At 36.1% G+C, this 26,669-nt stretch overlaps 1 protein-coding gene across 1 annotated transcript in view; it reads left to right on the forward strand.

Moving 5' to 3' along the window:
• The first annotated feature begins 274 nt into the window (after window positions 1-274).
• Window positions 275-26,669, forward strand: part of LOC143241403 (band 4.1-like protein 4) — a 114,107-nt gene continuing 87,712 nt past the window's right edge. The window contains exon 1 of the mRNA XM_076484774.1: window positions 275-695. Within this exon, the coding sequence (XP_076340889.1) occupies window positions 612-695 (84 nt within the window). The 5' untranslated portion in view covers window positions 275-611. The remainder of the gene's footprint in view (window positions 696-26,669) is intronic.

Raw genomic sequence — 26,669 nt, forward strand, 5'->3', positions numbered from 1 at the left:
TATTGTGTATGTTAACTAAATTAATGTAACAAATAAACCACACTTTAGAAACAAAATATTAACACAAAACTAGTAAACTGTCTAGGACTTAAAGGGCTAATGAAACTGACAAAACCGGTTTATTTGCAATTTTACTAATATTTTACTTAGAGAGTGTAGTTTAATTTTTGAATAACTGTTAGTTCTACTACTAGATGGCAAAAGTGACTCGTCATTTGAAATGTGATTGGCTGGGCTGCAAGCGCTTAACCGGGCGTTTAAATATCATGTCAGTAGATAACCACTATACCAAACCTCGTGCGCTACAAGTGTTAAGAGGACTTGTCCTCGAGTATAGAGAAGTTCAGGGGGCAAGACGGGAGTGCTAGTTGTTGTCGAGGGCTCAAGGACGCTGGTCATTCCACTGTGAACGACAAAATTTGACGTTTATTATAAACGCCTCAAACTGGAAAAACACCTGTAGCCCAGAAAAAGAATCGATTGTTTTTTGTTTTTATAATATCTTTAAGGTGATGATATATAATAGAAGGAAGTTTACAAACTAACAGTTTCTTTTATTAGTGACTTTCTAAACGTTTCGTTAGCATCGTTTGGGAGTGAAAACAGAAACTATGAAGTGCTTTGGAGAAAGACCGAAAACTCGACATTGCAAGATTATTTTACTGGATGAAACGGAGCTGATCCAGGAAATACAGGTACGATGCTTTCCTAACTTTCTCTCCGTGATAGTTTTTTTACATAACGCTCGTTTCTAAAGTGTTAAAGAACATTTTACTCCCAAAGAAACTGTAGACAACCGTAAAGCACCGTTACGTCCATCTGTTAATATTTATACAGTTCCGGTTCCATAAAACGGAAATACAGGGGTACTTATATCCAACAAATTGTGGACAACCATAAGGTACCGTTACGTTCACTTGATAATATATACAGTTCCGGCAACGGGTGTACTTTTATCCAACAAGTTGTAAACAATAGTAAAGCACCCTTACATCCACCTGTTCATATATACAGTTCCACACATGTTTGCAATGATAAAGACATAACATAAGATCACGTATAACTGATTAACATTTGTTACTACAGGTCAAAGTTCAAAGTCGCAGTGAAGATGGCTTTAACCTAGAAAATAAAAACTCAATGTATAAGATTACCACTTTTTAAATGAAGTTAAGCTGTCCGACCTTTAGTCATCAAATAAATTAATATTTCAGGAGGAAGAAATGAGGTCAGAGGGCAAGTTGGTTGGCAAGTTTCCACTTTACCCAAACAGAATCGTTGGAATTTTCTCATTAAAAACAATAAAAAGTGTATTTATTTATAAATGACAATTTCTTTTTCAATATATTACTTCCTCATAATTTAATTAGGTACGTTCATTATATATTGTGCAAAACAATATGTATAGGAAGACATGTATTGTTTCTAAAGTCATTGATATTAAGTATCTCTTATAGTAGTTGACGTTACATGAAATATTCTGCTTTATTTTCAGTTGAGTATTTTTTACAGCTGTTTACTAATCTGCACGCTATTTTCAAAGTTTAACAAAAAACTTACGTCGTCATTATTTATTCTTAGATTCTTTGTTTTTAACTTCTCGTTAAGTTACTCGAGGATTATCTGCACTGTCCGTCCCTAATTTTGGGTCCCTCGGTTGAATAGCGGTAAGTCTTCAATTTACAACGTTAAAATTATGGGTTTGATTCTCTTCGGTGGACACAGAAGATAGTCCAATGTGGCTTTGCATAACAAAGCACACAAACTCCTGGTGGTTAGCGCGCTTGACTTCCAGTCTGCGATCCACCATAGCAAGGTGGTTAAGGAATTCGACTCGTAATCTGAGGGTCACGGGCTGGTATCCCGTCACACAAAACATGCTTATCTATTCAGCCGTGGGGCATTATAACGGGACGGTCAGTCCCACTATTCGTTGGTAAAAGAGTAGCCCAAGAGTTGGCGGTGGGTGGTGATGACTAGCTGCCTTCCCTCTGGTCTTACACTGCTAAATTAGGGACGGCTAGCGCAGATAGTCCTAGAGTACTTTTGTGCGAAATTCAAAAACAAACAAACTCAATCTGCAGATCGTGGGTTCGAATCTCTGTTTTACTAAATATGCTAGACCTTTCAGTCGTGGGGGCGTTATCATATAATGGTCACCCCAACTATTCGTCGGTAAAAGAGAGCCCAAGAGTTAGGTGGTGATGACTAACTGCTTTCCCTGTAGTCTTAAAAAAACCAAAAAAAAAACCTAGTTTTGAAATGGTAGACTAGAGAGAAGGCAACTAGTTAAAATCACCCTCCGCTAGGCTCTTGGGATACTTATTTACAAACGAATAACGGGATGGAATACCACGTTATAGCGCTTCTACGGCTTAAAGGATAAGTTACATGATAGGATTCGAACTTGCGACCCTTAGATTGGCAGTCAAATTCCCTAACCACTAAGCCACGCACTCTTTGTAAGAACGTTTCTTGTTTTTTGTTCCGGTTAGTAGTCTTATGACATAACTTTACGTATTCTCATTCTACCATAAAACTTAGGCCTACGTTCAGGATTTGTGTTCCACGTTCTAACGGCCACGTTCAGGGTTTATGTTCCACATTTTATTGCCTACGTTAAAGATATATACAAATAATGACAGTCTTGTGTTTGTGTAATTACTCACTACAACTCAGTTGCTGGAAGAACGGTCTTCACGTAATTGGAATTACACCTTACAAACGAATTACACCATGACTTTATTGATAAAAATTTCATTTATTGGTTTGTCTTCATAGTTATTAGATGGTGGGTACAGCAAGCCTCTCTTCTGGACAGAATAGTTTAACCTCAATGTTTGTTACAGTTCTCACACATGGATGTTGACCAGACTCGAGACACGTTAGCTTCGCCTTGTCCATTTCAGTCTCTATCAACCTCACTTACCAAGACATTCGTTAACACTAGTTTAAACTTCATCATAGGCTTTCCCCTGGTAGGCACTTAGGTAACCCTAGAGGTTTAATAGCTAGCTAGCGATTCGAAACTTGGTGCCCCAGTAATAAGGAAATAACGTTGAAGGGCACTGGATGCCATGGGCTAAACCAAACCCCAACATTATTGCCTGAATCGCTCTAATGGTCAGTTTTCTTTCTTGATAAAGTTCAAACACCCCATTATTTGTCCATAAGTTTCTGGTGTTCTTTTGGACACATTACGCAGAAATCACGAGTTCAGTTTTAGTCTCTTGTGCTATTTTTAAAGTAATAATTAGTGTATTCATCCTCTCCCACACACACACACACACACACACTCGTGTCATTACGTACTTTAGATAAAAACACGTCACACCTAGTAAAAGATCAGAACTGTCTGGTTACAGGATATTTGATAAATAGCCAAATTAGTGAATTTGTAGAGAACAGCTTCATTATGGCTAGCCACTAAATTTATTTTGAGTAATATAATACAGAGGTGGTTTCGTGAAGGGTGTTATTTTTGTTATATACCACAAAATATATTTTATAAAAGTGATGATTACGTAAGCTGTCATTATTTAAATACCAACAAACTAACCTCTAGCTACTTTTTACAAGGGCCCGGCATGGCCAAGCGTGTTAAGGCGTGCGACTCGTAATCCGAGGATCGCGGGTTCGCATCCCGTCACGCCAAACATGCTCGCCCTTTCAGCCGTGGGGGCGTTATAATGTGACGGTCAATCCCACTATTCGTCCGTAAAAGAGTAGCCCAAGAGTTGGCGGTGGGTGGTGATGACTAGCTGCCTTCCCTATAGCCTTACACTGCTAAATTAGGGACGGCTAGCGCAGATAGCCCTAGAGTAACTTTGTGCGAAATTTCAAAAAACAAACAATACTTTTTACGAATGAAAAGAGAGATTGACTGTAACATCATAACGCCCTAACTGGTAAAAGGCCAACCATGCCAGGAATTAACTTAATGAAACATTTCTTTATAGCACAGTTTATTTATTTTTATTTTCGTAAGAGACGAGCGATTTTAAGAATTTCTGGAAAAAATAAAAGAACCTGCCAATACAAATGCTTTAATTTTAATTTTGTTCTTCGCTGTTTATAAATAACCTTATAAACCGATACTATTATGATGTTTCCCGCGATCCTATGTTGGCACATTTGTTGCTGAGCACGTGTACGTACCGTTTCTGGAAACTTAAATCACAAACACACATCTGTGTGTTAAACCATCTCTAGCCAATAGCTATCTAATGTAGTCGTGTTTGCTCTTAAGCACAAAGCTACTCAATGGGCTATTTGTGCACTGCCCACCACGAGTGTCGAAACCCAGTTGCTAGCGTTGACAAACCGCTGTGCCACTAGGGGCGTAACTGTCTAATGGACAAACTTTTTGTTTTTGGATGAACTAATGATAAAATGTATTTGTTCGTTTGTTGTTAAGTACAAACTATCACAATGTACTATCTGTGTTGTGCCCATCACGGGTCTCGAAACTAGGTTTTTTTTAGGGTTAGTAGTCTTCAGACTGATCACTAGGGTGCAACGATAATGAGAAATAGACAATCGTTCGAATTTCTCGAATTGTTTTCTTGTATAAACGCTATGAAGCGTTATGTACTTTGTGTTCATGGTTCTTGACAACCAGCGTTGTGTTCTTTGTGTTGGGGTTCTTTACAACTTACATCTTAGCAAGGTGTTTCTACTCACAACTTATACTTGATAGAACTGAACAAGGAAATCGAGATATTTAACTTTAATCAACAAAACTGCCGCAATAACTCCATACATTGCTAACTGAAGTGGTCATTGTTTGACTCTGAAACCGGACACGTGCCTCTGCCAACAAGTAACCAGCTGTGTTTGAATTTTGTACGAAAGCAATCAAAGTTTATGATGAATAGTCAACCAAAGTTTATCATGAATAGCCACTAGGGTTTATCATGAATAGCCACCAGAGTTTATCAAGCATACTCATCACAGTTTATCAAGCATAGCCACCAGAGTTTATCAAACATACTCATCACAGTTTATCAAGCATAGCCACCAGAGTTTATCAAACATACTCATCACAGTTTATCAAGCATAGCCACCAGAGTTTATCAAGCATACTCATCACAGTTTATCAAGCATAGCCACCAGAGTTTATCAAACATACTCATCACAGTTTATCAAGCATAGCCACCAGAGTTTATCAAACATACTCATCACAGTTTATCAAGCATAGCCACCAGAGTTTATCAAACATACTCATCACAGTTTATCAAGCATAGCCACCAGAGTTTATCAAACATACTCATCACAGTTTATCAAGCATAGCCACCAGAGTTTATCAAACATACTCATCACAGTTTATCAAGCATAGCCACCAGAGTTTATCAAGCATACTCATCACAGTTTATCAAGCATAGCCACCAGAATTTATCATACATACTCATCACAGTTTATCAAGCATAGCCACCAGAGTTTATCATACATACTCATCACAGTTTATCAAGCATAGCCACCAGAGTTTATCAAGCATAGCCACCAGAGTTTATCAAGCATAGCCACCAGAGTTTATCAAACATACTCATCACAGTTTATCAAGCATAGCCACCAGAGTTTATCAAGCATACTCATCACAGTTTATCAAGCATAGCCACCAGAATTTATCATACATACTCATCACAGTTTATCAAGCATAGCCACCAGAATTTATCATACATACTCATCACAGTTTATCAAGCATAGCCACCAGAGTTTATCAAACATACTCATCACAGTTTATCAAGCATAGCCACCAGAGTTTATCAAGCATACTCATCACAGTTTATCAAGCATAGCCACCAGAGTTTATCAAACATACTCATCACAGTTTATCAAGCATAGCCACCAGAGTTTATCAAGCATAGCCACCAGAGTTTATCAAGCATACTCATCACAGTTTATCAAGCATAGCCACCAGAGTTTATCAAACATACTCATCACAGTTTATCAAGCATAGCCACCAGAGTTTATCAAGCATACTCATCACAGTTTATCAAGCATAGCCACCAGAATTTATCATACATACTCATCACAGTTTATCAAGCATAGCCACCAGAGTTTATCAAACATACTCATCACAGTTTATCAAGCATAGCCACCAGAGTTTATCAAGCATAGCCACCAAAGTTTATCAAACATACTCATCACAGTTTATCAAGCATAGCCACCAGAGTTTATCAAGCATAGCCACCAGAGTTTATCAGGAATAGTCGCATCAGACACTAAAACTGTGACTGTCTCCTTTGGTTTTATTTTTGTCCCTATTGGAAGCAGTAAAATATTAAATTATCTCTATATCTCAATAAGAAATTTACATATATGCGTGACCCTATACCTCAATACGTGTTTTATATGTACAGTTTGTTTGTTTTTTGAATTTCGCCCAAAACTCTACGATGGCTATCTGCGCTAGCCGTCCGTAATTTAACAGTGTAAAAGTAGAGGGAAGGTAGCTAGTCATCACCACCCACCGCCAACTCTTGGGCTACTATTTCCCAACGAATAGTCACATTATAACGCCCCCACGGCTGAAAGGGCGAGCATGTTTTCTGTGACAGGGATTCGAACCCGCGACCCTCAGACTACCTGGCTCATATATATGTACAGTTTGTTTACACATGACGTCTCCAACTTTACTTGGAGAATCGTTAGACAAAAGCACGTGAGACGTTTGCTTCGACTGACCTGTCACGGAGCAGCCGCAAATATTCAGTTATGAAGATCTGTCCAATCACGAAAAGAATAAACTTTTTTTGTTTGCGTGTTGTTGATTTTTTGGGGGGGAGGTAGATTCAAGATAGCTTTCCTGCTTTATATAACCAGCTTTTATTTGTCTGCGGTTTAAAAACGAGAAGCAACAAAATGTTTGATAATTTAGAAAATGGTAAAAAGTGTTACCATAATTCAAACAGTTTTGGGGTTGTTACAGTATCTCTACATGGATATAAAGTCTTAGCATTTCACTGTTAAAAATATGGTAACCCTAACAATAAGATGAAACCTTTAACTGCTGAAACTTAAACTAATATCTTGAGACACATCAAGGGAATTTCGAGACAGAAAGAAAAGAATTGGTTAGGAAATGGTTGGTGATGATTTATTAAAACATGAACGTTTGATTAACCACAAGTTCATCTGTCCAAAAGTTTCCTTATCAAATAGTTCCCAAGTGGGGAATCGGCGTACTTTCAACTCTAAAATCTGAGATTCGATTTCCCGCAGTGAACAGAACGAAAACAGTCTATTATGAAATTTGTCTGATAACAAATCTAATAAACATGTGAATACTACACTACGAATCTAATTAGATTACACACGTGAATACTACACTACGAATATTGTTAGATTACACACGTGAATACTACACTACGAATCTCGTTAGATTACACACGTGAATACTACACTACGAATATTGTTAGATTACACACGTGAATACTACACTACGAATATTGTTAGATTACACACGTGAATACTACACTACGAATCTCGTTAGATTACACACGTGAATATTACACTACGAATATTGTTAGATTACACACGTGAATACTACACTACGAATCTTGTGAGATTACACACGTGAATACTACACTACGAATATTGTTAGATTACACGTGAATACTACTACGAATCTCGTTAGATTACACACGTGAATACTACACTACGAATATTGTTAGATTACACGTGAATACTACACTACGAATATTGTTAGATTACACGTGAATACTACACTACGAATCTCGTTAGATTACACACGTGAATACTACACTACGAATATTGTTAGATTACACACGTGAATACTACACTACGAATATTGTTAGATTACACGTGAATACTACACTACGAATATTGTTAGATTACACACGTGAATACTACACTACGAATATTGTTAGATTACACACGTGAATACTACACGACGAATCTTGTTAGATTACATACGTGAATACTACACGACGAATCTTGTTAGATACACACGTGAATACTACATTACGAATCTCGTTAGATTACACACGTGAATACTACACGACGAATCTTGTTAGATTACACACGTGAATACTACACTACGAATCTTGTTAGATTACACACGTGAATACTACACGACGAATCTTGTTAGATTACACACGTGAATACAACACTACGAATATTGTTAGATTACACACGTGAATACTACACGACGAATCTTGTTAGATTACACACGTGAATACTACTCGACGAATCTTGTTAGATTACAAATTGTACGAAATTAAACAGGTAGCAGCACGTGCTTTGGAGTTGGATGAATAACATAATGACCTCATTGTACCAGCATGTGTTTTGTTACTAGATAAATAACATAATCACCTCATGGTCGCAGCATGTGTTTTGTTTCTGAATAAATAACATAACCTCATTGTACCAGCATGTGTTTTATTACCAGATAAATAACATAATGACCTCATGGTACCAGCATGTGTTTTGTTACTAGATAAATAACATAATGACCTCATGGTACCAGCATGTTTTGTTACTAGATAAATAACATAATAACCTCATGGTACCAGCATGTGTTTTGTTACTAGATAAATAACATAATGACCTCATGGTACCACCATGTTTTGTTACTAGATAAATAGCATAATGACCTCATGGTACCAGCATGTCTTTTGTTACTAGATAAATAACATAATGACCTCATGGTACCAGCATGTTTTGTTACTAGATAAATAACATAATGACCTCATGGTACCAGCATGTTTTGTTACTAGATAAATAACATAATGACCTCATGGTACCAGCATGTTTTGTTACTTGATAAATAACATAATAACCCTATGGTACCAGCATGTGTTTTGTTACTAGATAAATAACATAATGACCTCATGGTACCAGCATGTTTTGTTACTAGATAAATAACATAATGACCTCATGGTACCAGCATGTTTTGTTATTTGATAAATAACATAATAACCCTATGGTACCAGCATGTGTTTTGTTACTAAATAAATAGCATAATGACCTAATGGTACCAGCATGTGTTTCGTTACTAGATAAATAACAATGCATCCTCATGGTACCAGCATGTGTTTTGTTACTAAATAAATAACATAATGACCTAATGGTATCAGCATGTGTTTCGTTACAAGATAAATAACAATGCATCCTCATGGTAACAGCATGTGATTTGTTACTAGATAAATAAGATAACAACCAGCAAGATATTCTGAACTGGTTACACAACGTAACAACCTGAAGGTAGCAAGATATTTTAAACTGGTTACACAACGTAACAACCTGAAGTTGCATTCTTGGTTAAGATTATTTTCACTGTTAACACAAAGATACACAGTGAGCTCTTTTGTTGTGCTCACTACGGGCATCGAAACCGTTTTTTTGTGTGTGTGTGTGTGTGTGTTATAAGTTTTCAGACGCACCGAGGACTCACTGGAAGGAGCTTTGTATTTAGAGAATTTAAAACATAGCTTTCATATTTATGTTACAACTAACTATATTACGTGGCAGTGGGAGACTAAAAATTATACGTTTAAAAACGGCTGGTATGGATAGAGAAAGCGCTAATAGAGGAGTGAACAACGCTGTTCGCTCCTCTACATACTGCTTTCTCTATCCATACCAGCCGTTTTTAAACGTATAATTTTATCCACAAGTGGGTTTTCTCGTCATCGGTGGGGAACTGAATCATTACTCGGTACAATGGGATTATTTTGCTTCTTTATTATGTCGCAGTATAACATGCATATATGAGGAACCTAATACGAACTTTATAATAAGTACAACACAGATGTTGGTTTGTTCTTTTGTGTTTATCGGCTGCGTAATGGACGGGAAGAATTCTAACGCTAATGGTAATACGTAGCAAAGGAAAAAGAACCAGCCTAGTATCTAGCTAGGTTCAGTAAAACAACTCTACAGCGATCGGCGGCAGTGTTTTATGATCTGGGAGTGGCAGATCTAGGGACAAACAAGGGTTGGGCCATAAATGGAATTTACAAATAGGGACCGTCTCCCCATTAACGATTATACCCTGTAGAAGCTCCTGTTGAGGGAGAAATGATGAAAAAATATTAGTTTTAAATTAATATAGTTTTGTTTTATTATTTATGAAACAGTTAATTTAATAATCGTTTAACAAAGAAGTTAATTAAAGTGTGTATAATGAAAATGGGGGATCACAGAAAAGTTTTCTCTCTTTTGTGTGTGGGTGGGTGAGGTAGCACATACAGCAAAATACCTAATATTGTTATAGAACCGTATATCTATAGATTCATTGGGTGAAGGGGGTCAGTCAGGATGTGGAAAGTTCAAACAGACCTTGTATGGATAAGTTTGAGGATATGTAGATTAAGGATCACATTATGGTTAACTGAAATATAACCACTTATAAACAGATGAACACCTTGTTTGATCAGCATGTATGAAAACCAAGGATCAAGGGATATTGCACAAACAGACAGGCAAACCGTTTGTACTGATTACATAACAAATTGCCCCGTATGGTTTCGATACCCTCAGCAGGCACAACAGATAGCCTATTGTGTAGCCTTGCACTTAACTACAAACAAGGACAACAAACTATAGATTAAGGGATAAAAAGACGAACAAACGGTTCGTGTCAGTTGGTTTTTGAATTTTTCAAGTTGATCTTGAATACATTAAGGATAACTATAAACAATCAACTGAACTCACGTGATAGAAGTTAAAAGCAAATGACATCAATATCTGCCACTCCATCTGGTAGTGAACGTTGACAGTAAAAATAAATCTTAGGATAATCAAAATATATTCAATTACTGCGAGGCTTAACAAGTCCTTTCTATTGGTATAAGTTAGTGAAATATATGTATTTGTTTATTGTTGTCTTAATTTGTAGCATATACAATCACTTAAGTCTAATTGTTTATTAATAGCTTCTTTACATTGCTAAGTACTAATTATTTTTTAATTTGAAGAACTATTATCTAGTTTAAAGAAACGCTTTATAATTGTTAATTAGGCTTTGTTTTTGAATTTCGCGCAACGCTACGCTAGGGTTATCTGCGCTAGCCGTCCCTAATTTAGTAGTGTAAGACTAGAGGGGAAGGCAGCTAGTCATCACTACCCCTCGCCAACGCTTGGGCTACTCTTTTACCAACAAATAGTGGGACTGACCGTCCCGTTATAACGTCCCCACGGCTGAAAAGGTGAGCATGATTTGTGTGACGGGGATTCGAACCCTCGACCCTCAAATTACGAGTCGAATGCCTTAACCACCTGGCCATAACGGACATAATTATTAATTAATTAGACAAAAATGGTTGTTTCGGCTACTTACCGTCCCAGCGATTGATACCTCACAGCCACAATCTTACCGTAGGTATTTTGTGTTTGTTTACATGTCGATGTAAAGTGAGTAAAAAAATGTCCCATTATTTATCCAAATCGTCTCCACGTTTCAACCTTTTTTCGTACCCACTTTAAAAGTTAAGACTAAAAAACAGCACCTGAAACAAGCTGATTCGAACAACCTTCCTCAAACTGCTGCTCTGTTATGGCGACCAGACATTCAAGGTCATCGACTCCTTCTTCCTAGGAACTTAGAAACTGAGAGTATTTTCTACCGAAACAACATTCTATGGATACGTGTACTAAACAGTCAGGTCAGAGACCCGCAATCCCTGATTTACAACTACTGACCATAGAAAGGACAATCAGTAGTATCAGACATCTATACAGTTATCCCTGACTGTACTAGCGGAATTGCTCTTTGCGGCTATAACTCCCTTCATGGCTGAAAGTGCAAACTGTGTTCGGTATATCCAGGCTCGAACTATGGTCCTTCTGATCCAGAATCCGGCAATCAAACGACTAGGATGCGTCTAGTCCTGTACATTTATTTTGTCTATTTAAGCTTTTAAAACGAACATGTATGGTTAATATTGTAACTAACAGGTATAATTAACTCTATAGTTATTAATTATACCTGGTCTTTACTTCTTTCGTTGTCATGAATTATGTGAGAAAAAATTCTTGGGCGATAAGTTTTTGAATGTCTATCAAGAGGTCAATAGTGACTTTAACATACCAAGAGCTACATAGTGTCTTTATTTCAAGTAATAATTAATATACAACAAAGAACACCAAAGAGTCAGTTGGCTCTATAAGTATACTTACTGTACATCCAAAGTTTCCTTTGATCCAATAATTTAATAATAAAACCAATTACATAAACTTACTTACTGTAATCCAAAGTTTCCTTTGATCCAATAATTTAATAGAACCAAATGAACGTATTGTATATCTGTTGTTTTTTTTTGTTTTCGTGTTTGTGTGTCTTTAATATTTGTTCAAATTGCTGGTTACAGAAATATTCAAGTTTAAGTATTACATCATGAAATATAAATCACAATATCTGTCTTTCTTTGAATGTGTAACAAGAGACATTAATATAAAGATAATTACATTCTTGACTAAGCTGTATGATTTAGTTATCCGTCTCTGTCAGTATTTGTCTGTTAAATATCAATAAACGTTTCACCCTTGATTTATGAGATGCATTTTTTTATTGGAATGGAAAAAAAAATCCCTTTCTTTTTCTGCATTTAAATTTAAATAAAAGTGTGGAACCCTAGCGGTTGAAGTCAGAAGTTTTGTTTTATTTTTGTAAAATAAACGTCATCTTCTGCGTGACCAGGAAAGTATAATAAATTGACGTCACTGAAACTTAGCCAAATTTAATAAAGTAAAAAAAAATAACTTTTACAACACTATGTAACAATTTTTTTTACTTTTTCTTGTTCCTGGACAGAAAGTGTTATTTCCCAACTGCTTACACCTAAAGCAATCGGAAAAGACCTATTTTTCTCTTCAAACTTTGCTTTTGTGACCTGGGAGCGTATAACGAAAACATGATGGGAGACTATATTGGGGTATGACACGTGAAAGTGATTTACATTACAGTCACAAATCTCGAAAAACTACTCACTTCTAAACATTTTTGTATAACTTTAGTATAAATACATGTAAAACTTGATTCATATGTTGTTTTATCCAGGTCACAAAAGCAAAGTTTGAAGGGAATAATGGCCATTTTTTTGTACTTTTACAACATAAACAATTAAGAAATAACACGCACTATCCAGGAACAAAATTTGTGTTACATAGTATAATTTGTGCACATATATTTACTGCTATTTTTTATTATTTTACTGGGATATTAATATTTAAATCAGTGCTTTGAGAGATAAGTTGTTAGATCATAATTATAGACTTACAAAAATTACTTATGTCGACTTTCCCCTATTAAGTCTTTGGATTTACAACGCTAAAATTGGGGGTTCGATTCCCCTCGGTAGACAGGGCAGGTAGCCTGATGTCGTTTTGCTATAAGAAAAGACACGCTTATGTCAAAGCCATGAATGGGTTGAGACCCCTATTTTAATCCCCTGCTGGTACAGCGGTAAGTCTACGGCTTTACAACGCTAAAATTAGGGGTTCGATTCACCTCGGTAGACAGGGCAGATAGCCCAGTGTGGCTTTACTATATTTGTTTGTTTGTTTTGAGGCTATCTGTGCTAGCCGTCCCTAATTTAGCAGTGCAAGACTAGAGGGAAGGCAGCTAGTCATCACCGCCCACCGCCAACTCTCGGGCTACTCTTTTACCAACGAATATGGGATTGACCGTCACATTATAACGCCCCCACGGCTGGGAGGGCGAGCATATTTGGCGCGACTCGGGCGCGAACCCGCGACCCTCAGATTACGAAGCACACGCCTTAACGCGCTAGGCCATGCCAGGCCAGGCTTTACTATAAGAAAAGCACACACAGAGCCCTCTATTACACGTCAGTATTTAACATCCTGTCACCGCGAGGCTTGATGAACTATTTCAGGAAGAGAAAGTAAACAGTTTTAAGTTGAGGTAATGAATTCTGGTATATAGGTAAGTGCAGAGAAATAACGTATACAATGTTGGAACCTTACAATATGTGATTTTATAATAATGGAAATATACATAGTCATGTCAGACTCGGCTAACGGATTACTAACTTGCTTCTGTTCCGTATGTAAAGGTTCAGCACTTTTGTCTCCATAAAACACAGGATAAGCTTATGACTGTCAGTTTCTTGAATCTTGTATTTTTGTCCTCCAGTGACGCGTCTGGGTGGTAGACAGAGCACAGATAGCCCTTTGTTTAGCTCTGTGTTTAATAACAAATTCCTTCTCATATTATCTTGACGTAAGAAAGGTTTACCACAATACTCAAAGCCGAACTTTCCATCTAAACGTCGGAGTTGAAAACGCAGAATAAAAATATTGACCTGAAGAGACTAAGGGTTAGATACTCGCTATTGACTGTCGGAAAACATTAAAAGCAGAAGCGCGGAAACATTTTACTAACTTGAAAAGTCACGTGACAAGAATCGCTATTTGGTCGAGCGAATCTGTGTTCGTGACAGACGAACCTAACCGTACGAAATGTGACTACAACTTTCCGATTGCTACAAAATATAGACATTAACGTTTGTTTGCGTACAGGTTAAACAGAGGCTGTTGTCACTGGACACATGGTAATTTGATCAATAAAAACAGATGTGTTTTGTATATGATTTAACTATAGTGATTTTATTGAGACTACATACATTTGTATATATTTCTATACGTGTATGACCTCACAGGTCACACAATGTTGAGTGTCTTCTTGAATCTTAATGTCTCATACTTACATCGAGCGGGTTAATGGTAGGCTCTGTGAAGCATGGAACACTTTTGCCTTTTGTTCGTAAATATGGCCATGTTTGTTGGCGTATCAAGTCCAAAGTTCACCTATAGGTTGTATTTAGAATAAATAAAGTGCTTTGTTTTTGTCGTGAGGCGGTGTATCACAAAGCTGACCTCGGTCAATAACTGTTGTTCCATATGGTAAGTCTCAATACTTATTATTACGTTAAAAACCGGGTTTCGATAGCCTTGGTGGGCACATCACAAACAGCCCACTGTGTAGCTTTCTGTTTCTCGTGTATGCTTGCGGATAATCGTTTTGATGAAGAAGTACTCGCAAAACACGTGTAGCTAGTACTCCAGATAGAGAAGCCGACCAAAAACAGGTCTGAATATGTGTACACATCTAAACAGCAAATAACACTTAAATATATCTTAAATATTTAATACCTACAAGTTATTCGAGGTCATAGTGTTAATGACCTTCAGTCACTTAACTAACGTATTGTGCGACCTCAACCAGAAAGTCATTTGGGTTGTAAACTAGTATTCTACCGTTTGTAATTTTTATATAAAAACCAGCATTTCAACAGCTGAAAGGTGTTGGCAGAAACCTGTTCATTCGAGTTGAAAACTAGCTTGTTAACAAAACTTCTCATAGTGACATTAAGTAATTAATATTACCTGGTTCCGGAATGACAAGTTTCAAACCCGGAACTGAAGTTTGGACAATCAATGTTAATGGTTGTCCCACGTTTTTATAATCTGAATGGTAGTTTCTTGCTCTGTTTCTATATAAACTTAGACTTTGAATCTTGGAAGATATCACTACACGACCTTTACAATTTCACGAAAGTTCTACAAGTTAGAAGACTTAATAAGACATAGCTACAGCTAAGCATTAGTTTTTCATAGGATGTATAGTTAAAAAATTATTTTTTTTTATACTTGAAAACACTGATGTGTTTAACACACATTGCAAGATTGTCGAAATACACAAACATTTAATATAGAACTTAGAGCATTATATGTGTATTTGATATAATGTAGCTAACTATTGGACATTTTTAAAATTAGAAACTGTCTTTGAAATTTCTAATAGAAGGTCGTTAGCTCGTGATAACGAGAAACCCACTTGAAGTAAAAATGTATCACAGGACGGCTGGTATGGGTATTAACACTTTTACTGATAAACAGAGAACAATGTCTCCATCTTCTCAGGTCATCATCAGGTTAACCTGAAAAAGATCGTCAGCTGTCTTAAGGGTTTCCAATATCAGGCCGCGAGTTGTCTTTGGAGATTCTAATATAAGGTCCTCAGCTGTCTTTGAAGTTTGTAATGCATAGTCCTCAGCTATGTCCTGGTGAACTGGGTAATTCAGTACTTGAAGAAAATACTAATTAATTAATAATATAGTATTAAAACAGCATTACGTTACTTAGATTTATAGTTATTTAAATTAAATTCATAAAACTTACAGTTGATTAATTTAATCCAGCTCACAACGAAACAGTCGCTCAATGAACAATAGCGAGTAGCGTCATTGTCAGTACTATTATACAATAACATCTTAATCAGTACTATCATATAATAACATCTTAACCAGTACTATCATACAATAACATCTTAACCAGTACTATCATATAATAACATCTTAACCAGTACTATCATACAATAACATCTTAACCAGTACTATTATACAATAACATCTTAACCAGTACTATCATATAATAACATCTTAACCAGTACTATTATATAATAACATCTTAACCAGTACTATCATACAATAACATCTTAACTAGTACTATCATATAATAACATCTTAACCAGTACTATCATACAATAACATCTTAACCAGTACTATCATACAATAACATCTTAACCAGTACTATCATATAATAACATCTTAACCAGTACTATCATATAATAACATCTTAACCAGTACTATCATATAATAACATCTCAACCAGTACTATCATATAATAACATCTTAACCAGTACTATCATATAATAACATCTTAACCAGTACTATCATAGAATAACATTTTAACCAGTACTATCATACAATAACGTCTTAACCAGTGTTATCATACAATAACGTGTTAACCAGTACTATCATACAATAACGTCTTAACCAGTACTATCATACAATAACGTGTTAACCAGTACTATCATACAATAACGCCTTAACCAGTACTATCATACAATAACGCCTTAACCAGTATTGTCATATAATAACGCCTTAACCAGTACTATCATACAATAACGCCCTAACCAGTATTGTCATATAATAACGCCTTAACCAGTATTATCATACAATAAAGCCTCAAACAGTATTATCAGTCTTTCGTGTTCCAGCCGGTCTGAAGTTTCGTGGTGTTGGACAAAGACTTCGTTGATACTAAATACACCAAATACAGAGTATATGACATATTATTTTACAACTGTGTTAACCTGACTCATAAGTTATTATTAATAAAGTAAAGTTAGGAAGTCTGATTGTATGAAATAATTACAGCAGAAGTTTTCTGTCCCTGAATCACCGTAATATGAAACGATCTAAATCGTTTCGGTGTTTCTGTTCTCAGACTGAACTTCCTTTATTACGAGACACAATGTTTTCATTCAAAAGTAAAATTATTATACGCTGGCGTGTTTGGACATTTCCTTCAATGAACTCACGAAACCGTAACTTTATTTGACCTTTAACCTTCAGAATTTCCTGACTGTAGTCCTGTTACTGCTCCCATTGTTTAGATCCGTAGTTTAAAATAACAATAATTTTTGTTGCTTTTTTTTCCAAGCGATTAAGTTTGGTCGGTTCTGTAGGGTACTAGAATATCAGGCTTTGTGTTTACCCCTGTTTCGCCCAATTACGTTTCGCTTCATTCTTTTTTCTTCTTCTCTGTAGATTGTACTTAATAACGCATGGAAAAGGACAACACCTTGACCTTTACGTGGTTTTATTTGACCCATTACAAAAACCTCTCCCATCTGATCTTCTTGTCGCTACTTCCCTTAATTATGTGTGAGCCTTAGAATTGTCTTCATGGTCATGATCTCTTGTGCATTGTGTGCATCTCTTGTCGTTCCGTTCATTAGCCGATGGGCACTGTTATAACACCATTTATTCACTGTTAATATTGGCTTCACCACCACCGGAGTAAAGTTCTAGTTATGGTTGTATTGTTAAGTCTTCATGATATATTTACTCACATATTTTCTGTTCTTATCTGCCCGGGGGAGATTTACGAGTATCTTTTTATTCACGACAGAAGATTAGTAGTTGTTTTGTGCGTGTGTGTGTGTCGACAGTCGTCTAATAGGTTTCTCGTCCAATCCACACATGAGAGAACACGTGCAATTTTAAACTAGTAATGCCTGCATTTCCCGACTATTATCTTTGTCTTCATGAAATTCCACGTTTCATCGAAATGATCGTTTGTCACAATAAAACATTTAATAGATGAATTGTTATCTCAATACGTTGTTTAATATTTGTTGGATAGCAAGTGATTGTTCCATGAACTAAGTTTTGTTCTTCTCCTGCCCTCCAGTAGCACAGCGGCATGTGTGATACCCGCGATGGGCAGAGTACGGATAGCCCATTGTGTAGTTTTGGGCTTAATAACAAGCAAGGAAGGTCGTCATCCTCCCATTATTTCGTCTTCCAAAAGTTATGACTTCCGGTGAGACATCAATTTATGTACGTTTTGATAATTAAAAAATAATTGCTGAAATGAATTAATTATTCCAACGTTGTTCTGGAATATATCAGTGGTATATTTTAAGGATATAATGCTATCACTTACCCTTCATAGCCCTGAGCTGTATTGTAACTACTTATAGTTGTTGTTATTTCTTCATTTTAAGAACGTATTAAAGGTGTAAAATCAAGGACTGCTCTAAAGGAACCATCACCTAATAACTCAGGGTAATCCGTTTAAATACGAATAAAATATTTTGTTCATATATTCACGCAAAGTTAAAAAGAAGCGATACATACTGGCCCCCCATACTTTTTAACTTACAGTTAGACTAGATGAGATATATCTTTTACTGACAGCCCTTGGGCTACTCTGATGAAATAGTAGGATTTTACAGTCACTTCTATAACACATCCCAAAGTATGGAACGACAGGACGTAAATCACAGAGCATCTGATTCACAATCCAGCAAGTTAGTCACTTGGCCACACCCGGTCCGAAGGAAATGATGTATTTTATGGGATGTATGTAATGAAACGGACACACCTGCAAGTCTTGCGGTCAGCGTTCCATCAAACAAAACAGAACAACATAACAGTACTATAGATAGTGTGATACAAATCACTGACACACGTTGTTGACCGCGCTTTAAACAGTCAACTTTCATTAGCTATTGTTTAGGAACTCTGCAGTGAAATGTGGCCACCTTGACCTCTGTTTGACCTATCTGGGTGATATTTTGTTTCGCATAACAATGTTTCCCAAAGCGGAACCGTAAAGCTTTTTCTGGGAGGGAGCCACCAAAATGGGACGAAAACACAGATCTTAAATTAACTTTAATTCTAAATAAACAAAAAAATTATGTTGAATTATGTAAATGATAGAGAATGTCGAAAGTTACTGGTTGGAAGACCTCAAACGTTTTTATTCACATAAAAGTAGCCCATACATATAAAGTCTGTAAACCACTGTTGTGTAAGACATGCGATACAAGATAGTTCATGAAACTTGTTTGTTTGTAAATCAAACACGTGTTTTCAACATTAGGCTTTGAGTTCCACATTAACTTCAATAACATTTAATCTAAAATAGAAAATGTTCATACTAGTCTCGCAAAAAAAACAACAAATATCTGGTGCAGTTGGCTTAGCTTTCTACATTAATATTAACACGTTGGCTCCAAAACCACCCACTCGTGCCACGTGATAAGCTTCAACTACGACCCACACGACCCTCCGGTGAATCGTGCTCTATTTTCTTTTTAAAGGACCACTTAAGGGGATATCAGGATATTTTCTTTTCTAAGTCAACCTATTTTTTTATATTTTAATAAACTGATAGTTGTATGTAATATATACAAACAGACTAAAGAAATAAAGTATGTACGATCTAATCCACAGAGCAGGGCTACCTTCACATTCATCACTGTATGTACTATGTAATACATAGAGCATGGCTACCTCCACATTCATCACTGTATGTACTATGTAATACATAGAGCATGGCTACCTTCACATTCATCACTGTACATACTATCTAATACACAGAGCAGGGCTACCTTCACATTCATCACAGTATGTACTATCTAATACACAGAGCAGGGCTACCTTCACATTCATCACAGTATGTACTATCTAATACATAGAGCAGGGCTGACTTCACATTCATCACAGTATATACTATCTAATACATAGAGCAGGGCTACCTTCACATTCATAACACTATGTACTATATAACACATAAAGCAGGGCTACCTTCACATTCATCACACTATGTACTATCTAATACATAAAGCAGGGCTACCTTCACATTCATCACTGTATGTACTATGTAATACATAGAGCATGGCTACCTTCACATTCATCACAGTATATACTATCTAATACAGAGAGCAGGGCTACCTTCACATTCATCACACTATGTACTATCTAATACATAGAGCAGGGCTGACTTCACATTCATCACAGTATATACTATCTAATACATAGAGCAGTGCTACTTTCACATTCATCACAGTATATACTATCTAATACATAGAGCAGGGCTACCTTCACATTCATCACACTATGTACTATCTAATACATAAAGCAGGGCTACCTTCACATTCATCACAGTATATACTATCTAATACATAAAGCAGGGCTACCTTCACATTCATCACTGTATGTACTATGTAATACATAGAGCATGGCTACCTTCACATTCATCACAGTACGTACGATCTAACACACAGAGCAGGGCTACCTTCACATTCATCACAGTATATACTATCTAATACATAGAGCAGGGCTACCTTCACATTCATCACTGTATGTACTATGTAATACATAGATCATGGCTACCTTCACATTCATCACAGTACGTACGATCTAACACACAGAGCAGGGCTACCTTCACATTCATCACAGTATATACTATCTAATACATAAAGCAGGGCTACCTTCACATTCATCACAGTATATACTATCTAATACACAGAGCAGGGCTACCTTCACATTCATCACTGTATGTACTATGTAATACATAGAGCATGGCTACCTTCACATTCATCACTGTATGTACTATGTAATACATAGAGCATGTCTACCTTCACATTCATAACAGTACGTACGATCTAACACAAAGAGCAGGGCTACCTTCACATTCATCACAGTATATACTATCTAATACACAGAGCAAGGCTGACTTCACATTCATCACAGTATATACTATCTAATACACAAAGCAGGGCTACCTTCAAATTCATTACAGTATGTACTATCTAATACACAGAGCATGGCTACCTTCACATTCATCACAGTATATACTATCTAATACACAGAGCAGGGCTACCTTCACATTCATCACAGTATATACTATCTAATACATAGAGCAGGCCTGACTTCACATTCATCACACTATGTACTATCTAACACATAGAGCAGTGCTACCTTCACATTCATCACAGTATATACAATCTAATACACAGAGCAGGGTTACCTTCACATTCATCACAGTATATACTATCTAATAAATAGAAAAGGGCAACCTTCACATTCATCACACTATGTACTATCTAATACATAGAGCAGGGCTGACTTCACATTCATCACAGTATATACTATCTAATACATAGAGCAGTGCTACTTTCACATTCATCACAGTATATACTATCTAATACATAGAGCAGGACTACCTTCACATTCATCACAGTATATACTATCTAATAAATAGAAAAGGGCAACCTTCACATTCATCACAGTATATACTATCTAATACATAGAGCAGGACTACCTTCACATTCATCACAGTATATACTATCTAATAAATAGAAAAGGGCAACCTTCACATTCATCACAGTATATACTATCTAATACATAGAGCAGGACTACCTTCACATTCATCACAGTATATACTATCTAATACAAAGAGCAGGGCTACCTTCACATTCATCACAGTATGTACTATCTAATACACAAAGCATGGCTACCTTCACATTCATTACAGTATATACTATCTAATACACAGAGCATGGCTACCTTCACATTCATCACAGTATATACTATCTAATACACAGAGCATGGCTACCTTCACATTCATCACAGTATATACTATCTAATACACAGAGCATGGCTACCTTCACATTCATCACAGTATATACTATCTAATACAAAGAGCAGGGCTACCTTCACATTCATCACACTATGTACTATCTAATACATAGAGCAGGACTACCTTCACATTCATCACAGTATATACTATCTAATAAATAGAAAAGGGCAACCTTCACATTCATCACAGTATATACTATCTAATACATAGAGCAGGACTACCTTCACATTCATCACAGTATATACTATCTAATAAATAGAAAAGGGCAACCTTCACATTCATCACAGTATATACTATCTAATACATAGAGCAGGACTACCTTCACATTCATCACAGTATATACTATCTAATACAAAGAGCAGGGCTACCTTCACATTCATCACAGTATGTACTATCTAATACACAAAGCATGGCTACCTTCACATTCATCACAGTATATACTATCTAATACACAGAGCATGGCTACCTTCACATTCATCACAGTATATACTATCTAATACACAGAGCATGGCTACCTTCACATTCATCACAGTATATACTATCTAATACACAGAGCATGGCTACCTTCACATTCATCACAGTATATACTATCTAATACAAAGAGCAGGGCTACCTTCACATTCATCACACTATGTACTATCTAATACATAGAGCAGGACTACCTTCACATTCATCACAGTATATACTATCTAATACATAGAGCAGGACTACCTTCACATTCATCACAGTATATACTATTTAATACATAGAGCATGGCTACCTTCACATTCATCACAGTATATACTATCTAATACATAGAGCAGGACTACCTTCACATTCATCACAGTATATACTATCTAATACACAGAGCAGGGCTACCTTCACATTCATCACAGTATATACTATCTAATACACAGAGCAGGGCTACCTTCACATTCATCACAGTATATACTATCCAATACACAGAGCATGGCTACCTTCACATTCATCACAGTATATACTATCTAATACACAGAGCAGGGCTACCTTCACATTCATCACACTATGTACTATCTAACACATAAAGCAGGGCTACCTTCACATTCATCACAGTATATACTATCTAATACATAGAGCAGGACTACCTTCACATTCATCACAGTATATACTATCTAATATATAGAGCAGAACTACCTTCACATTCATCACAGTATATACTATTTAATACATAGAGCAGGGCTACCTTCACATTCATCACAGTATATACTATCTAATACACAGAGCAGAGATACTTCCACATTCATCACAGTATATACTATCTAATACACAGAGCAGGGCTACCTTCACATTCATCACAGTATATACTATCTAATACATAGAGCAGAACTATCTTCACATTCATCACAGTATATACTATCTTACACATAGAAATGGGCTACCCTCACATTCATCACAGTATATACTATCTAATACATAGAGCAGGGCTACCTTCACATTCATCACTGTATGTACTATGTAATACATTGAGCATGGCTACCTTCACATTCATCACTGTATATACTATCTAATACACAGAGCATGGCTACCTTCACATTCATCACAGTATATACTATCTAATACATAGAGCAGAACTACCTTCACATTCATCACAGTATATACTATTTAATACATAGAGCAGGGCTACCTTCACATTCATCACAGTATATACTATCTAATACACAGAGCAGAGATACTTCCACATTCATCACAGTATATACTATCTAATACACAGAGCAGGGCTACCTTCACATTCATCACAGTATATACTATCTAATATATAGAGCAGAACTACCTTCACATTCATCACAGTATATACTATTTAATACATAGAGCAGGGCTACCTTCACATTCATCACAGTATATACTATCTAATACACAGAGCAGAGATACTTCCACATTCATCACAGTATATACTATCTAATACACAGAGCAGGGCTACCTTCACATTCATCACAGTATATACTATCTAATACATAGAGCAGAACTATCTTCACATTCATCACAGTATATACTATCTTACACATAGAAATGGGCTACCCTCACATTCATCACAGTATATACTATCTAATACATAGAGCAGGGCTACCTTCACATTCATCACTGTATGTACTATCTAATACACAGAGCAGAGATACTTTCACATTCATCACAGTATATACTATCTAATACACAGAGCAGGGCTACCTTCACATTCATCACAGTATATACTATCTAATACATAGAGCAGAACTATCTTCACATTCATCACAGTATATACTATCTAATACACAAAGCATGGCTACCTTCACATTCATCACAGTATGTACTATCTAATACACAGAGCATGGCTACCTTCACATTCATCACAGTATATACTATCTAATACACAAAGCATGGCTACCTTCACATTCATCACAGTATGTACTATCTAATACACAGAGCATGGGTACTTTCACATTCATCACAGTATATACTATCTAATACACAGAGCAGAGATACTTTCACATTCATCACAGTATATACTATCTAATACATAGAGCAGGGCTACCTTCACATTCATCCCAGTATATACTATTTAATACATAGAGCAGGGCTACCTTCACATTCATCACAGTATATACTATCTAATACATAGAGCAGGGCTACCTTCACATTCATCCCAGTATATACTATCTAATACACAGAGCAGGGCTACCTTCACATTCATCACAGTATATACTATCTAATACATAGAGCAGAGCTACCTTCACATTCATCACAGTACGTACGATCTAACACACAGAGCAGGGCTACCTTCACATTCATCACAGTATATACTATCTAATACACAGAGCAGGGCTACCTTCACATTCATTACAGTATATACTATCTAATACATAGAGCATGGCTACCTTCACATTCATCACAGTATGTACTGTTTGAGTTACATGGATGGATCCATCTAAGAGAAGCCCTCACTCTAAATGTGTATAATCTTTTCCAGCAAAAACAGTGTTGGTATAGATGTATTTATGTATTTATGTGTCTTCACAGGATTATGTTGATGAAACACTAGGTGACCTCACCATGGCACCATTGTTTCATCTACTGCAATGTATTGAGCTTGGTTATTAGCTCTTGTAAACTGTTTTTCAAGAATCTCAAGTAACCTTCTAATTTTTCCTAAACGATCTCTCCCAGTTGTTTATCTGCAATGAACAAGAGGTGGGAGTGCTTGACACCTATTTCTTGACATTATTTGTGACATATAAGAATTCCTGTAGAAGATATTTTTCTGCCAGTGATCTTTGTATATCTCACATGCATAATAATTCCAAGAAACTTCTGCATTTCATCACATTTAGTGTCTTTCCACATGCTTACCTTTGTGTTACCAGCTGCCTTAGTTTGGTGATAGTTTAGATTTGTTTGTTGAATTATAAGATAATAGATATTATTATTGACCATAAGGTCAGACATGTTGAAAGGTGTTACCGTAGCATTTCTAGACGATCCAAGACTTGGAGCAATAAATGGAAAAGGTTTTTGTGGATGGAACTGTTCACCGGGCTCCATCCATAAGATGGAGTGTGTTGCTGGACATTACCATTAGTTTTAGCTTCAGTTTCAGCTTCTGTATTTTTCAAAATCCTCAGATGTGAGGACTTGTTCATCTTCTGAGTCAGAAGTTTCATTGCTAAAAGGTTCATAATCAGAATCTTCATAATATTTATTTTCAATATCTGAATTATCCTCAATTTTCGAAGACTCTGATCTTGGTTTTCATTTCTAGACACATGAAAAGTATTTACTAGCACATTAGGTTGATTTTCATTTCTAGACACATGAAAAGTATTTACTAGCACATTAGGTTGGTTTTCGTTTCTAGACACATGAAAAGTATTTACTAGCACATTAGGTTGGTTTTCATTTCTAGACACATGAAAGGTATTTACTACCACGTTAGGTTGGTTTTCGTTTCTAGACACATGAAAAGTATTTACTAGCACATTAGGTTGGTTTTCATTTCTAGACACATGAAAAGTATTTACTAGCACATTAGGTTGGTTTTCGTTTCTAGACACATGAAAGGTATTTACTAGCACATTAGGTTGGTTTTCATTTCTAGACATATGAAAGATATTTACTAGCACATTAGGTTGGTTTTCATTTCTAGACACGTGAAAAGTATTTACTAGCACATTAGGTTGGTTTTCGTTTCTAGACACATGAAAAGTATTTACTAGCACATTAGGTTGGTTTTCGTTTCTAGACACATGAAAAGTATTTACTAGCACATTAGGTTGGTTTTCATTTCTAGACACATGAAAAGTATTTACTAGCACATTAGGTTGGTTTTCGTTTCTAGACACATGAAAAGTATTTACTAGCACATTAGGTTGGTTTTCATTTCTAGACACATGAAAGGTATTTACTAGCACATTAGGTTGGTTTTCGTTTCTAGACACATGAAAAGTATTTACTAGCACATTAGGTTGGTTTTCATTTCTAGACACATGAAAAGTATTTACTAGCACATTAGGTTGGTTTTCGTTTCTAGATACATGAAAGGTATTTACTAGCACATTAGGTTGGTTTTCATTTCTAGACACATGAAAGATATTTACTAGCACATTAGGTTGGTTTTCATTTCTAGACACGTGAAAAGTATTTACTAGCACATTAGGTTGGTTTTCGTTTCTAGACACATGAAAAGTATT

Source organism: Tachypleus tridentatus, chromosome 2 (genome assembly GCF_004210375.1).
Source record: "Tachypleus tridentatus isolate NWPU-2018 chromosome 2, ASM421037v1, whole genome shotgun sequence".
Taxonomy (NCBI): domain Eukaryota; kingdom Metazoa; phylum Arthropoda; class Merostomata; order Xiphosura; family Limulidae; genus Tachypleus; species Tachypleus tridentatus.